Source organism: Tetranychus urticae, chromosome 3 (genome assembly GCF_039701765.1).
Source record: "Tetranychus urticae isolate SD_2017Ah chromosome 3, NJAU_TeUrti_SD_1.0, whole genome shotgun sequence".
In the NCBI taxonomy this organism is placed as follows: domain Eukaryota; kingdom Metazoa; phylum Arthropoda; class Arachnida; order Trombidiformes; family Tetranychidae; genus Tetranychus; species Tetranychus urticae.
This window is the reverse complement of record NC_142960.1, coordinates 15,921,514-15,937,499: the sequence shown is the minus strand read 5'-3', so window position 1 is coordinate 15,937,499 and position 15,986 is coordinate 15,921,514. Positions and strand designations below refer to the sequence as shown.

General features: G+C 34.1%; 1 protein-coding gene across 1 annotated transcript; it reads right to left on the bottom strand.

Annotated features, from left to right (window-relative positions):
• Nucleotides 1–6,773: 6,773 nt before the first annotated feature.
• Nucleotides 6,774–9,706, bottom strand: LOC107364277 (uncharacterized). The gene has a single exon (XM_015931611.3). It carries the CDS (start codon nucleotides 9,313–9,315, stop codon nucleotides 7,531–7,533), a length of 1,785 nt encoding a protein of 594 aa, XP_015787097.1. The 5' UTR covers nucleotides 9,316–9,706; the 3' UTR covers nucleotides 6,774–7,530.
• Between the last annotated feature and the right edge of the window lie 6,280 nt (nucleotides 9,707–15,986).

Here is a 15,986-nt window from a genome sequence, read left to right as displayed (position 1 = left end):
TTGCATGTTAATCAAGGGATACAGTAAAAGTTTATTGCAATGTTTGTATCAATCCAGTTGTTTTAAATGTAATCAAATTTTTGCAAACATTTAATGCATCCGTGAAAATCTCAAGTGAAATGATCAAACTTGTTTTGTATTTTTTTCAAATTTATAATTTCCAAAGTCACAACAATAATAGGAAAAAATTCAGTAACCAATGATACATGAAAACCTTGAGTTAACTGTTTGGTTCGAAAAGGTAAATCCCTGATTTTTGTTTTGATGATAAGTTTACCTCAATAAGACATTGGTTGCTCAGTACTTACAATAAGGCTTTGTGACTTTACTTGCATCAAAGCAACTTTACTCAAAGTTAACAAATCAAGTAGTCTAGCCTAACCTTACCTAACCTAACATAACTTTACCAATTAGTTGCCAATACAACTTTGAGTTAAGTTTGACCAAGTTAATCTTTAGATAAGACTTCTTTCTGAGTCTAAATTCAGTTCTCTTGGATTAAATCAACTTTACTCATCAAAGTTACCAATTTTGTAAATCAAATATTCTTTGGTTTTAATCAACCTTACCTAACCTAACATAACCTAACCAATTTGTTGTCAATACAAAATGAACTGGTTCCACTTTGAGTCAACTTTGACCAAGTTGATCAGTCTTTCGATAAGATTTTGTTTCAAGTCTAAACTGCAAAACAAAATTCACTCAATAAACTTACGAGGTGACATGTTTATTATTAATAGAATCAAATCAACTTTAGTCATCAAAATTTGTCATCATTGTAAGTTAATACAGAAGGTTTGAAGTTTCAATCAATGTTGCTGTCACAATAAACCAATGTCTATTCAACTTTTAGTCAACATGATTTCAAACGTTAAACTTCAATCTAATCAATCTTAGTTGAACCCAAAAAATCCCGTCTAAATGTTAAAAAAAGAGCGAAACTGTATTTCTGAGGTTAAAAACGGTATGTTCATTCAGAATCTTTTGTCCCATTAATAGTGCCACAAGGTGAACAGTACAAAAAGATGGCGAAAAGTGCAGTAAAAAAGAAGAAGAAAAAGAAAAGAAAAGTAATATCATCAAAGGTAGTAAACCTGTAACCAGTAAAAAAAGGTTACTTAAAATGGTAAGCTTGAATCGCTCTCCTTTTTCGGGTTGACTGCAGGTAAGCTTAAGCCTGTAAAAGAGTCGGCATCAGGTCGGATCTGGTTTTGCCTTTTGGACTTGACAGAACCGGAAAAAAGGTTAAAAAAATTTTTCTTCCTTCTTTCCATCGCTCTTTCTCTTTTACTCACACACATCTTACAACTTTACCCTGCGGCTTTCATCATCATCATCCTCGATTTTTCCTCCTATCAATGGCCTGCTAGACACACGCACACAGATGAAAAAAGATGATAAACAGACGAAAATGTCTCATTGATAAATAGTGAAGACAATTTTTGCTCCTCTAATGGTTACAAAAACTGTATTATTTCACTGACAATTCAAGTAAATCATGCAGTTTATCATTTCTTGTATTGAGGTCAACAGTTTGAGCACAACAAGTATTCATGTAAATTAATGTTTTTTCACTGAAAGTTGAATAAAATGGAAAGCTCAAACAACAACAAAAAAAACGCAAAATTTTACACACTTTTTGCATTCGATTAAAAAATTGTAACAAAAATGTATTTGTTTTTTGAGCAACTTTTAAATTCATTTTGCAAATGAAAGTTTCTCACAATTGAGTCACTGGTTGGTTTGAGATATTCAACTCTATGAATGAACCAACAATCGAGTCTATTGTCGATGCGCTTTCAGGCCTGAAATGGAGTGAATCATTCGACTTTTGATGAGGTAAAATGAAGATGGAAATAAATTGAAACAAATGTTGATCCAAAAGAGAAGCGAAAATTTTGTCCATTTTCATGTAACTTTTAGTGCTTTTTTATTGCTCGCTTTTACATTTAGTGTTCAGGAAGCTCAAACATTCTGGATAGCCTATCAACTCAATCACATGGTTGGTGAAAATTTGGGTCAGTCAACCATGAGGTTCACCCAACATTCACACATTTGTCTTCCTTTTCGCTCTTTATCAGTATAAGGTTAAGAAAGTGGGAAAACGAAGCATCATGAAATCAATTTATTCACTTGAAGAGCAAACTTGGAAGAAAAAAAAGAACTTTACTTTTGACAGTGAAAATGGACAACATGATGATGAACATGAAGTTAAAGATGATGATGATCCATGAGAGTGGTTAAGATGATGTATTAGTGTAGAGTAATGGTGTTAAGGTTAGAGGTTTATCATCAATAATCTCAATTTTACCTTTACTCATGGAATGAAAAATGAACTTGGAAACTTGAGTTGTTCACTTTTGTTTCAACTTAATTAGATTGTAAGGTTAATTTGATTGTTCACAAAGGAAAGGCAGAAAAAGGTTTCAACGAAAAAGAGTGTAAACTTATCACCTCATCATCGTTATCATCATCATCATTCTCATCTAATTGTCATGGTAAATGAAACAAAACTCAATTAGTATTAGAAGATAAAGTGAATAGAAGAGGAAAAATGCAAACAAATTTGTCTTTCAAAATAACTGAGCGACATTTTTTTCTCATTCAATATTTCAAGTCTTTGATATCAAGAAAATTGAGTGAAACGAAAAGAACAGAAATTTTGGGCGAAAAAATAGATTTCTTTTCTTTGAGGAAAAAGGTTCAACTTTATTTTTCCCCTTGAGTTATTTACGAAATTCATGTTCAATGAGTGTTTTTTATTTTCACGAGAAATCATATTTATATCGTATGTTTGAATTTATTCTGGAAAAGCCAGATTTAGTTCATCAAGTATAGTAATATTTTCAAGATTTGCGATAAGTTTGGATGTTAACCAAAAGTTTTTTTCGCGCAAAACTTTTTTTTGCTGATTATGAAATTCTTCATGTTGAATTGTATCCGATTTGAAAAAAGCACAGGACAAGAAACAAAACGACTTCAGTGTTGCAACTTTTAGACGAACACACATTTGGCAGGTTAAGAGATGCAATGTGGGAATGCCGCAAATCGTCTGAAATGAACATTTCGAAGTTGAAGTTAACTTCGATCTAAGAAAAAAAATTAGGGAGAAGAACTGCAATGGAACGAATGAATCGAAAAGTTTGAAAATGAAAATTCATCAAAACTCAAAGTCACCAATTTATTGAGAGATTCACCCTCGGAGTAATTATGAGTTTCTGAAATAACTTTTTGTTCGCTTCTGCAAACAAACCAATCTGTTTTGATACCATTCTGGGCATTTTTCCTGAAAAACTCTTTATCGAAATTTCTAGACTTTTGTCCTACAACTGCTGATTTTGTCAGACTTCAGCCCAGAAAGTAACTTATCCAGACACTGGCTAAAGTTTCGCCTATGAGCTGGTGTTTGAGGTAACTTTGTCTTCGGTCAATTCAACTATGTTATGACAACGGACAATCTCAGCTATCTTTGACTGGCTCTGCAATTCATGAGATCATACATCATTCCTTCGATTTCTGCATAAAATTTAATTCCATGATTGGATACTACCTTTGCACCTGTATTGTGCATTTAACTCGATGTTATTAAAGGCAATGGTTCGGTCAATAAAATAGGAAGCATTTCCATAAGCGACTTCGATGAAAAATGAAGCTTTCTAAGAAATTCACACAATGGAATGCATAGAAGTTTATTGAAATTCCAAGAACAGCATTTCCATTTTGTCTTTCCTTCTCATTTGAGCAGTTGCTTGCAATAGTTTTAGAAACTTCGATTTATTTCCTTGCTAGGAGAATTGAAATGGTATCGAGTTTCCGGATGCTCTGTATCTTTACAAATGCACAGCAAGCAAAAACAAAAGCTCTTTGAAATCGAAAAATGTCCAAAATTCTATTGAATCTGTTTGAAAGTCTCTGTAAACGATGCATCAAATTGTTCACTTTACTTGACAGTTTTAGTCGAAATCTCTTTTCACCTTTTCTTTTCCCAATAGTTGATTGATTAAATCTATAAATGTTTATTAATTTTTACAAAAATTTTCGAACAGAAGATAAATATTTTTCTTTGCAACAAACTGAAAGGTTGAATCAAAAAGTTGATGAAAGACATCATCATCATTCCCATCATCATGTCAACTCTGAAGATAAAAATTGCAAACTTTTTTCCCCTTCTTTTCTTTTCTGATCAGAGACTGCAACAGACGATGAAACGAGATGAAAACTCTGAAGAAACAAAAAAAAAGTTCAGTGAAGCAATGAAAGTACAGAAGAGTGAAAAAAACGAAGCAAAAACAAATTTTTAAGGTCATCAATTATGTCAAAAAGTTGGTTATCAGATAAACAGAGAGTAACAAAACTGAAGCAAAATTGAATTAGTTTTTTTATGCTCTCATCTTGTTACATCTCGAGATGCTTAACTACAGTCTAATACAAATTCAATATTATGAGATGAACAAGAAAAAAAAGTTGCTAATTAGAAGCTTACTAACCTGATATCGTTTTTCGTGCTTCTTGCGTTTTCTCACTTTTTTTACTTCTCTTCATCTTTTCTTCTTCTTCTTTCCTCTATTTTCTCATTCTCTCTCCGTTATCATCTTCATCTCTCTGTTCATCATCCATTCAGTTTTCTCTCTCTCTCTCTCTCGCTCTTTGGTGGAACAAAAAAAATCTTTTTTTTTCATCTTGTGCTTTGTTCTGCCGAACTTTAATCTTCTTCTTCTTCTCTTCCTATCTTCATCTTTTTGCTATCTTTTTTTCATTTTCATTTTTTTTCTTCTCTCTCTCTCTCTTCATCTTTTCCATGTATTTCTCTCTTTCTTTCTCTTAGTTCCGTTCAATTCTGACCTATAATGTGTTTGAGCCTTTATGAATCTGTATGTGAATGTTGTGATATTATTATTATATACACATTAAGAGGAGAAAAAAAAGTTTTTTGGTAAAAATGTTTCCTCTTCTCTGTTTTTACTTGCAACTCAGAACTTCCGAATATCATTTGAACCATTTCTCTGTGTATCTGTACCTTGAATCATCAGTTGGAATTTTCAACTAAATTTGCTCCCAAAAAAAGTCAAAAGTTGAACTTTCACCGTTTAGATTTGAATCTCAGATAATCCTTCATTTTGCAGCAACAAAATGTGTCAGCTTGAAAAGTCCGGTTTAAATGCAGGAATCGTGTAAAAGTTTAGAATAATCAAGTTAGGTCAAAAAATTTTTAGATTGTTTCAGTTTAGGATTCACGGAAATTCCTGACAATACAGAAAATTTCATGACCCTTTGCATGAGATTGCATATTGAAAAATTATTCGTTAAAAACTAGGCAAATCTTGTAGATCTCACTCATTGAATATCGCTCTCTCCATTAAGTTTTCCCACAATTCCCAACAGCGATTTGTGATTAAATTAAAAAAGATGAGTTTTGCTCAAAATACTAACATTGTAAGTATCACTTCATAATCATTTGGTTGGTTCGTCTACTTACACTTCAACCAGTGGGAATAAGATGCACGCAATATATTAACTGATATAGAAATTGATTGACACTGATTGATAAAGGTTAAAATAATTTACATTCTGTTGAAATGAATCAAGATAAAACACTTTATTTAAGGTTCAATATGATCAACTGATATCCAAAAACAAAAATAAAATGTGCATTATAAAATCAATCTTTAGTTAAATAGTCATTGGTTAACCAATCTAACCTAGCCTAACCTAACCGATTTGCCATCACAATCCAAGATAAACTAGTTCAACTTTGATCCACGTTTGACCAAATTAGTCAGTCTTTAGATATGACTTTCGCTTCTGGACTCAGTTCTCTTGGATTTAATCAACTTTACTCATCAAAGTTACCAGTTCTGTAAACCCAGTTGTCTTTGGTTTTAACCAACCTAATCTTACCTAACCTAACACAACCTAACCAATTTTTTGTCAATACAAAATGATCTGGTTCCACTTTGAGTGAACTTTGACCAAGTTGATCAGTCTTTCGATAAGATTTTTGTTTCAAGTCTAAACTGCAAAACAAAATTCACTCAATAAACTTACGACATGACATGTTTATTAGAATCAAATCAACTTTAGTCATCAAAATTTGTCATCATTGTAAGTTAATACAGAAGGTTTGATGTTTCAATAAATATTGTTGTCACAATACGAAATAAACCAATAATGTCTATTCAACTTGAGTCAACTTAAAAGTCGGTCTTTTATTTGTTGAATCAAGACTCGACTTGCCTAGACTTTCCCTTGACTCAAAAAATTAATCAACTTTATCTCATTAGGAGAACAAGCAACGACTTTCAAAATTTCAACAATCAACTTGATAGTTTACAATTAAATTTCTTGACAATGGAACTCAGTTTCTCCCATTTACATGTTTATCTCATTGAACCGTTTTAGCTTGTTCAAAAAAGGGAAAGTTTGAGCTGTAAATACAATACTTGGATTGTACTTGGATTGAAATGAATGTGAGGAGGAAAAAGTTCACTTTTTGTTTAAAATCTTAACATTATAATTGTTTGAGCTGAATGAATTTGAATGAAAAACAAAAAAACAAAAACAAAAGTAAAAGTTTTTTTCTCAAATAAAAGCTCAATCAAGTGAAAAAAACTTGAAAAGCCAACAACAGGTTGGTAAGTAAATTATTATTTAAATGTGAGATAATTTTTCAATTTCGGTAATTAACTCGCACCAATCAATGTTGAACTTTTTTGTTTCGCCTTACAATCTTCATTCATTGGAAAAGAAAAGAATTTTTAAACTCATGAAAAATGTTAAATTTGTATTTCACTTTAATTAAATCATATTTGTGTCAATAATTTTTTGATTATAATTATATTTTTTGTTTCAATAAAATTTATACAGCAAAAAAAGTGTTCAATAAGAGCGGGAAAGAAAAGGGTTGACAAAAAAAGGAAGAAGCAAAAAGGATTTTCGAACAGAACTTTGAACATTAGAATCGAAAGGTAAGAATTCAGAATAGTTGAGATTGTACTGTTTCTATCAACCTTTTTGTTTCACTTTTGATTCCAGCAAACGAAGAGAGAGATAGAGAGAAAAAAATTGACTTTTTCATGATGATGATAATGATGAGGATGATGAGTTTGTTTTTTGGTTTGCATCATGAAGGAAGGAAACAAAAGGAAGAGTTGAGGAACCACGAAATAATATTATTAATTGCTATTATTGACAATCAAATGAATGAAGAAACTTGAAAAGGAAAGATTGATCATCATTATCATCATTGCATTTTTTTGTTACTTTACAAACTTTGCACTGTTAATTGTTTACAATTTAACTTATCATTTTCACTTTTCAAGTCAATTACATTTACAAAGGAAAGCAAAAGAAGAAAACTTTTGATTAATTGAATTATGTACAAGTGTTGGTAAGTGTAACCCCAGTTGCTGTCCTCGTCTTTGTCCTAGTTGGTTGCATGTCTAAGTGACTTTTTGGTTTCATCGTTGGGTCAATCACGAGTCAAGTTTTTGTCTTGTTTTTTGTTGCTTCGAGATTCCGGCTTTTTTTTGGTCAACAAAGTTGATAATATTCATTTGAAAAGAAATCATTTGTTGAATTGTTAAAATTGTTGTAATCATTGTTGATTGATCCACATGATGAATATTCCGGATAATAATTGGAATCGTAAAGGTTGTTAATGTTTGTGTTATTTGCATTGTAACATGTTGATTCCAGATCGCCTGAGTTTACGTCAACATTGTTATACGATGATAAATGTTGAGATTGGTTGGGAAATGAACGGTGTTGTTGTTGTTGTTGAGGAAGGTAGTGTTGCTGCTGTTGTCTTTGGGTTTGTTGATGGTGTTGATGATGGGATTGTTGGGACTGTTGATGCTGTAAATGTGAAATGTTTGATTGCTGGTGAGTTTGTGGTTGCTGTGATTGAATATGATTTAAATGATTTGGTATTTGCTGTTGTTGAAGATGATTTATGTGATGTAATGGTTGCTGTTGTTGTTGTTGAATATGGTGATGGTGATGATTGTACATGTTACCTATTGATAAACTGGATTCGGGAATGTTGTGAGTTTCGCTCTCAGTACTTGATATGTTGGTGTTTTGTACTTCAAAATAGCTACCATTTGAGGTTTCAAGATAAAAGTCGTCAAAATGAGATCCATTTGGCATGGTATTGGTTGCCCCTGTTGTCGGTGTTACCGTTGGTACCGTTGTTGGACCATTGTAAATGTGTCCTGTAGCTGTTGGTATTGATGCTGATGAGGCGGGTGAGGTTGATGCGGTTGAAAGGGATGAGACAGCTGAAGATGAGGAAGGATAATCACATTGGTAATCATAATAGCCTTTCACTGGATCACTTTCACCGGTTGGATAGTTGACATCGGATGATGAAGTGGTCGATCCAGATGAAGATGAGGTTGAAAGTGAGGAGACGGCTGATGATGAGGAAGGATAATCACATGGATAATCATAATAACCTTTCACTAGATCATTTTCACGATTCTCATATTTAATGGTATTGGAAGGTGTTGTTGTAGAGTAGGTAGAGTTGGACAGGGATGAGGAGGTTGTCGATGTGGTGCAAGTGGTGACAGTGGATGAGCTTGACAGTCCACTGGATAGGGTCGAGGGTACAGTTGAGGTTGACCGGTGAGATCCATTGAGTAGGTTGTTGGTTATCGGTGTGACTGGAGTTGTTGCCTTGCCTGTTGGCCCATACATGATTGGTGTTGAGGAAGCTGAAGATGAATGTGAAGAAGGATAATCACATGGATAATCAGAGTGATTCTGTTCCTTGTGACTGTCCAGGTCATTGAGGGAACATTTAACATCCAAAGGTGAGGTTGTTGTTGTTGCGGTTGCTGTTAATGAGGTTGCTGAGGGTGACGATGAGGATGAAAGTGTGGATACAGCTGAAGACGGGTTATCACATGAATGGTCATATTTAACTTTTCCCTCTGAATCGGGTTCCGTTTTCAGTGACAATTCAGAGGTTGTTGAAGATGACGATGAAGATGATGACGAGGATGATGAGGATGAAGAAGAGGAAGAGGAAGATGACGATGATGCCGATGAAGCACTGCCTTTCGATGGATTTTGACGTTTAGCCTTCATCCGTCTATTTTGAAACCAAACTTTAACCTGTCGTTCACTTAGTTCAAGAGTCGACGCTATCTCGATGCGTCTCGGTCGACATAGATATTTATTAAAGAGAAACTCTTTTTCCAGTTCGAGAAGTTGATTTGTTGTATAAGCTGTTCGCATTCGCCTTGCGGCTGAACTGCTCTTTTTTGATAGCATAGTCACCATGGATGAAGATGTTTTAGTTAAACACATTTAAAAGATAAATGTTGAGAGACTTGAAGAGACTACACGTTGTTGATGTTGTTGTGGATGAGGATGATGATAAGGATGAGGAGGAGGAGGATGAGTGGAAGACGGTAAGGAGCAACATGAGACTCGAGTAAAAACTGTTCAACTACTGTCTTTGGTTGGAGAATGAAGAAGAGACGGAAAAAGAGGAGAGAGAGAGAGAGATGAAGAGTAATCGAGAAGGTTGAAGACTAATAGTGAGCCATGATGATGAAACAGAGTGACAGACCGATAGGTGTCATTGAGTGACAAGAATGTTAAGTAAAAAAAGTTTTGCCCAAAAGTTGAAGTTAAACTCAGCTAAACAACAACAAACAACGCATTAGAACTACAAACCCCTTTTCTGTCTCCTCACTTTCTCTCTCTTTATCATCATCTCTTCTCTCTTTCCTCATCTTCTCTCCATCTTTCTTTCACCAACCACGTGATACACTTTTGTATCCTCCTTTTACTCCACTTTAACTCCTCCTGTTTCAGTTGAAAACTTTTTCAACAGGAAAAAAGTGAAGAAAAAACTTTTTTTTTCTTCTTTTTGCAAATCTTTTTTTTCTCTCTCTCTCTCTCTTTTCTCGCCGCTTTCTAACTTTGACAATTCTGCAAGTTCTGTTGCTCAGGATGATGACGATTGGTGGTTGTGTGCCTGTGATTAACGTTGACATGAGGATAAATGTGTGGATGGAGAAGAAAAAATACAATGAAAATGCCTTGAGAAATTAAGTTTGCGAGAAAAAATTATCTTCTCATGCTTCTTACCTTGAGTCTAATTTGGCATTGATTAACCATTGGCCAACGTAATTGGAAAACTTGAATCTCTTTTTGACCCACTTGCGGCTCTTTTTGACACATAAACTGATCAACTTTAACCTTGCCTTTAAACGCCATCTATTGGTATTCACTTACGCTTCAAACTTTCAACATTTTCTTGTCCGAAATGAGTTCAGAAAATTCATTTTTTCATCATTTTCTAAAATTGATGAACTTATTCCAAAATCTCCAACTTTATTTTCAATTATTACAGATACTTTCTATTGCTGCTTTCGGCTCTTGGATTGGCCCTCAAAGTCCAACTTTTAAGATCGAAGTGTGTTCGATCGAGAAATTTGAAGAATCGGCAAAAATAACAAGAATAACCTTTTAGCATTAGTGATTTATGAAAATTTTTGATCGAGGAAAAGATTGAGTCTGACCAATGCGCATTTCGGACTATTATTTGTCCATTGCTTTCTGTCGACCTTGTGATTGGTGACTATCTAAATGCATTTGAATCTTTAAACGAATCGATTAAAACTTTATCAAAAATTGAGTTAAAAATACATTAAATTGCATTCTAATGATCATCAGTTTCACAACATTAATTGTTAACTAATTCATCAACTTTTAGTCAACTTATCCTTGTTGGTTTTCCGCAAGAGACTTGTGATTATTCACAAATCCCGTTTGTGGTCAATTAAGCGTTTAGAATAAAAATGACCAAAAATCGTTGTACAAATGAGGAAAAAGGGACAAAAATTTTTAGGTTCCAACAACAAGGATAATGATAGCGTAAAGCAAAAAATTAAACAAAAAATATTTAGATATCTTGATGCCTTGAGCTAAATTCATTGAATTTAACAGAAGAAAACAAAAAAATGGTTTTCTTTCAAGGGAATGATGATGATGATGATAAAAATGATGATAAAGATGATAAAAGAATATGAAATAACAAAAAAAGTTTCCAAGATAACCTTTTGTGGACCTAAAAATGAAGGTAAAAATAGGATCTGAACGACAAAGACAATGATGATGATGAGCAAGAAGATTTGAAGAAAGGCGAAATAATAAAAATGATAAAAGTTTAAAGGTAAAAAAAGTTATCATTATTGTTATTATTTCAATCATTATCATTATTATTACTATTATCATTACTATTATTGCAAGTTTTTGGTAACATTAGCGTTAAAAGCTAAAGGAGCGCCCAATGATAAGAGATGTTGAAGCGTCAAGCCCGCCTGAAAGAAGAGCAAGATGATGATGATGATGATAAGGGAAGGAAGTTACAAGCTGAAAAAACAAGCATCAAAAAAACTCCTTGGTGACGCTGAGAATAATTTATTTAACTAAAGCTATGGACAATCCCAAAAAACCGGTTCTCTGGCAACATAAAACTTTTTTTTTGTCTCATCCTTTTCTCTCTCTCTCTTTTCATCATTTATCTTCACTCTCTTCTCTCTATTTGGGTCTCTCTTTGTTCTCCTTCTTCTTCCAATTCCGTAACCATTAATCGCATTTTTTCACTTTTCATCCTTTTCCACTTTCTAACTCAGTGTCAACGAATTACATCAACATTGTCTTTTCAACTTGCAGCATTCAAAAACATCGAAACGTTGAAACATTGAAACTTTTGGACGTTGGAACATCGACCTTTCAAATTCAAAAATCATGTTCTTTCAGTTGTGCCATCAAAACTATATCAAGTGACCAACATTTAAGGTGAGTTTTTGACAAATTTTCATCTTTCCTCTTTCATTTAAAAGTATCAATTCTTACAGTGAAAATGTTGCCATGTTTTCATGAGTTGACCAGCTATTCAAGATTCAATTATTGGCACTTCTTGTGACTCGTTGGGTTCAAGAAAAGGGCAGCTCTAAGCTCTTGAAGTCACTTTTTTTGTTCTCTTCTATTAATAATTCTTGTTCTGCATTTGTCATCAGCATTCCCATCTTCATCATTTAGTGAACATTAAAAATGGTTGAAAGAGAGAAGAGCGAGAAAAATGAGACAAATAGAAAGGAAAATATTTTTTCCCTTTCGAGTTTTGCGCATGTGTTTCTCTCTTAAAAGTTGACTTCTTTATCTTCATCATCATCATCATCATCATTCCCTTTCCCCTGACTTTTTGCCTCTTTCTCTTGACTCTGTCTATTTTCTGTCTGTTGTGTATCACTTAAGTAACCCAATAGTGTGTATGAACCAAGAATGTTTTTTTCCTTCATCTTCTTGAGCAGCAGGAAAAAAACGACGAACAAGAAATGCGAATTAAGATGAAGATGAAAAAATGCTTCAACAGCCATCATCATCTTCATCCTCATCATCATCTCCATGTCAGCATTTTGTGTCCCTTAAACATCATGTAACATGTTATCATATTAAAAACTCCCCTTTTCCAGAGTCGACCTTTTCCCTCTTGCAATTGTTTCAATTTTCAATCTCAACAATGAACTGATCACCGTCACCTTTAGCACCGTTCATCGTTTCATCAAATAGATTTAGTGATTTCCAAAATTCGATTCGAAAAATTTTAACCTTTTGTCCATTTTGTTTTTGACTTCGATCCTTTCAAAGGTAAGTACTTTGACTTTTCCTATTTTGTCCTTTTCCGTTAAACATTTCATTTCTGTCGATAAATTTTGACCTCAATCCCTGGTTTGGTCAACCTTTTACTTTTCATGATTCACCAGTTATCATTCAGATAGTCTTGATGGACAACATTGTTTCTATTTTATGTCCAATTTTCAAAATTCATTTATATTCATGATAAAGAAAATATCGATTTTTCTGTTGAACCTTTTCATTTTCACTTTTTTTTACCCAAAAGTCAGTTTTTTTGTTGTTTTCTCGATCAACATTTCAATTTCAAATTTTGTTCCTTCGATAAATTGAGTTGGAAATGTTGCCAAATGCACTGACCAACATTGTCAGCCATTTTAAATGTTTTAATGAAAATAATAATTATAATATTTTCCTATATTAAGGCAACTTTTTTTTTATTCGTGAAACCTTCAGATCACTTCTCTGTCTTTTTCCTGCCTTCTGTCTTTATTAAGTGTCGTCAATCGCTTTTCCCATTTACATAGTTTTTGAGTTTACACAGCTATTAACTGTATAATAATAATATTTTGGTTCCTTTCATTTGCTGTTTGCTGAATCAAACAAACAGAAATGAATAAAATGAAGAAAAAAAACAAAACAAAACAAAATTTTAATGATAATAGTCACACTTATAAACATAACTTTTTTTATATCATTCATTTAATATCACTATTGTTTTATTGTTTTTTTTTTGTTTTGCTGCCTTCTGCTTGCTATATATTATTATTTATTCAGCCTTTAATTATGTTTAATTTGCTTTTGTCTTTCAATTGCCTTTCAATGGGTAAAGTCGTTAGCGAGTTACCCTGTGAACCCGGGCTTTTGTAGACCTCTTCAGAGTCAGAAGCTCGTTTTTACAGGTTTTCTTGAAAATGATCATTTCTCGTCGGACAAGTTGTGCTTATTCACATGTTCATTTTTTCAACATTTCTGGCCAATTTTGATCAATTGTCGATATAGTCAAAGAGCATGAGTTTTGTGCCATTTCCAATGGATTTGGCGCAGCTAAGAAACTTGTCATTTGACAATGGACAATTTTTGAGTGAAAAATTGTTGAGAATATGCACTCTCACTTCAGATTAGCATTAAAGGTTAATAAGTAATCTCTCTAAGTAGGATCTCAGAATGAGCCCTCAGGCTATGTCGACTAATGAGATCTCAGATTGATACTCTGAGATCTCACATTGAACCTCCGAGATCTCACATTGAGCTTGCGAGATCTCACATTGGGAGTTCGAGGTCTCAAATTGAGTCCTCACTGAGTAAGATTTTTATAAACTAGCCATGCCCCTTTTGTAACCTTTAAAACTGATGTGTACCACTTTAAAAAATTATCCTTTTGCAATAAAGCTATTGAAACGACAAGTAAATTTCTCTAAGTGAAATACCAACAGGTTATGGGCCCAGTGTGCTCGTGTTAAAAACTGCGTTAAACTCAACTAGTTTCTAAAATTGTTTGTGTTACTGTTCGGTAAGGTCTCGTTTTCAAGGATGGAAAAGTCGGAATTTCATGTCCCTGTTTTGACAGTGAAGTCTTTTCAACGTTGGAAATTTGACATCTTAAGCGTACTTGAAGCTAAGGATCTTCTTGATGTTGTTACCGGTATTGAAGTTAATCCTGGAAATGCAGATGCAGTCGCCCTTAAAGCCTGGCGGGTTAAAGATGCCAGAGCTAGAGGAGTTCTTTCAACTTCGCTTGATGAAGAGCATCATACATTGATTCGTTCATGTTCAACTTCAAAGGAAATCTGGGACACATTGTTGAAGTACAGAGAACAGTCCACCACAACAAATAAGTTTTTGTGCAACCAAGCCTTTCACGAATTGAAGTTTCGGGATGATATGAATGTGAGCAACTATCTCAGTGAGTTAAACATTATTCTCAAGCAACTTACGGATCTTCAAAATCAACCAAGTTCAGAAACGGTTATTGCTAAAATCATCAACGATTTACCAAAGGAGTATGACACTTTTAGAACTTCATGGAGGTTAGCTGCTATTGGAGGTATCGAATTTAAACTGGATGATCTACAATCACAACTCTTGGTAGCGGAACGAGAGCTCAAATTGGGAGCTCACCAGATTACAAAAGGAGAAGCATTGGTAATGCACAAAAGGAAAGAAGGGTTCAGGAATAAAAAGACTTATCGCTGTTATCGGTGCAACAAGCGTGGTCATTTCAAAAGGGATTGTCCGGAAGCTGGTAAAGGCAATGAATTGAAAGTTAACCAGTATGGTCTTACGATGAGATCTCAGTTTGGGAATCAATCGGTTTGGTTACTTGACTCAGGAGCTTCCAGTCATATGGGAAAACATAGAAATGAGTTTTCTAATTACAAAGTGTTGGATCCACCAGAAGAGTTCATCCTCGGAGATGGTGGTACGATGAAAGCGATTGGTACTGGCAATATCAAAGTTGAAGTCTTTGATGGTAAAGCTTGGCATAAAAATGAATTTTTGTCTGTCAAACATGTGCCTGACCTAACAGTAGACCACATTGTGTCAATGGGAGTTCTGACTAGCAAAGGACTCAAAATTGTAGCCTCTGGTAAAGAAATTTCGGTGAGATCTCAAAGTGATATCCCAATAATTTATGGCACCAAGACCTTGAATGGAGAAGTCTATGAGCTCTCAATCGTGAGATCTCAACCTTCAAATTACTGTGCGTTGTCCCAGTCAAATCCACTCAAAATTTGGCACGAAAGATTGGGACATATTGGTTTGGACAAAGTCAAGACAATGATGAAGAATGGTATGATAAAGGTCGAGAACAAAGACGATAATTTGGATTTCTTCTGTCCTGGATGTTCGTTTGGTAAACAATCGAGAAAACCATTCCACTCGAGTGACTTCAAATACAGTGAAGTTGGCGCTCGTATTCACACCGATGTAATGGGTCCGATGGAGGAGCCTTCTTTATCGGGAGCTCGGTTCTGTGTTGTGTTCAAAGATGAAGCCTCTTCCTTTCGGAAAATCCGTGTTGTAAAGTCAAAAAGTGAGATCTCACAAATAATCGAAGATGTGCTATCAGAAATAAAAGCTGAAATTGGCCACTACCCAAGATTTCTACGGTCTGACAACGGTACTGAGTTTGTCAATGAAAAAGTTAAGCTGATACTCAAAAATTTTGGAGTAAAGCATGAACTGTCTGCCCCCTACACTCCGGAGCAAAATGGAACAGTGGAAAGGGAAAACAGGACTTTGGTTGAACTAGCACGGTCAATGCTACATGCAAATGAGATCTCAAAGAAGTTTTGGGCCGAAGCAGTTAATACAGCGTCGTATGT

What these genes read in the sequence shown, in the direction of transcription:
- LOC107364277 (XM_015931611.3), bottom strand. Translation starts at nt 9,315, where the DNA reads ATGTGTTTAACTAAAACATCTTCATCCATGGTGACTATGCTATCAAAA.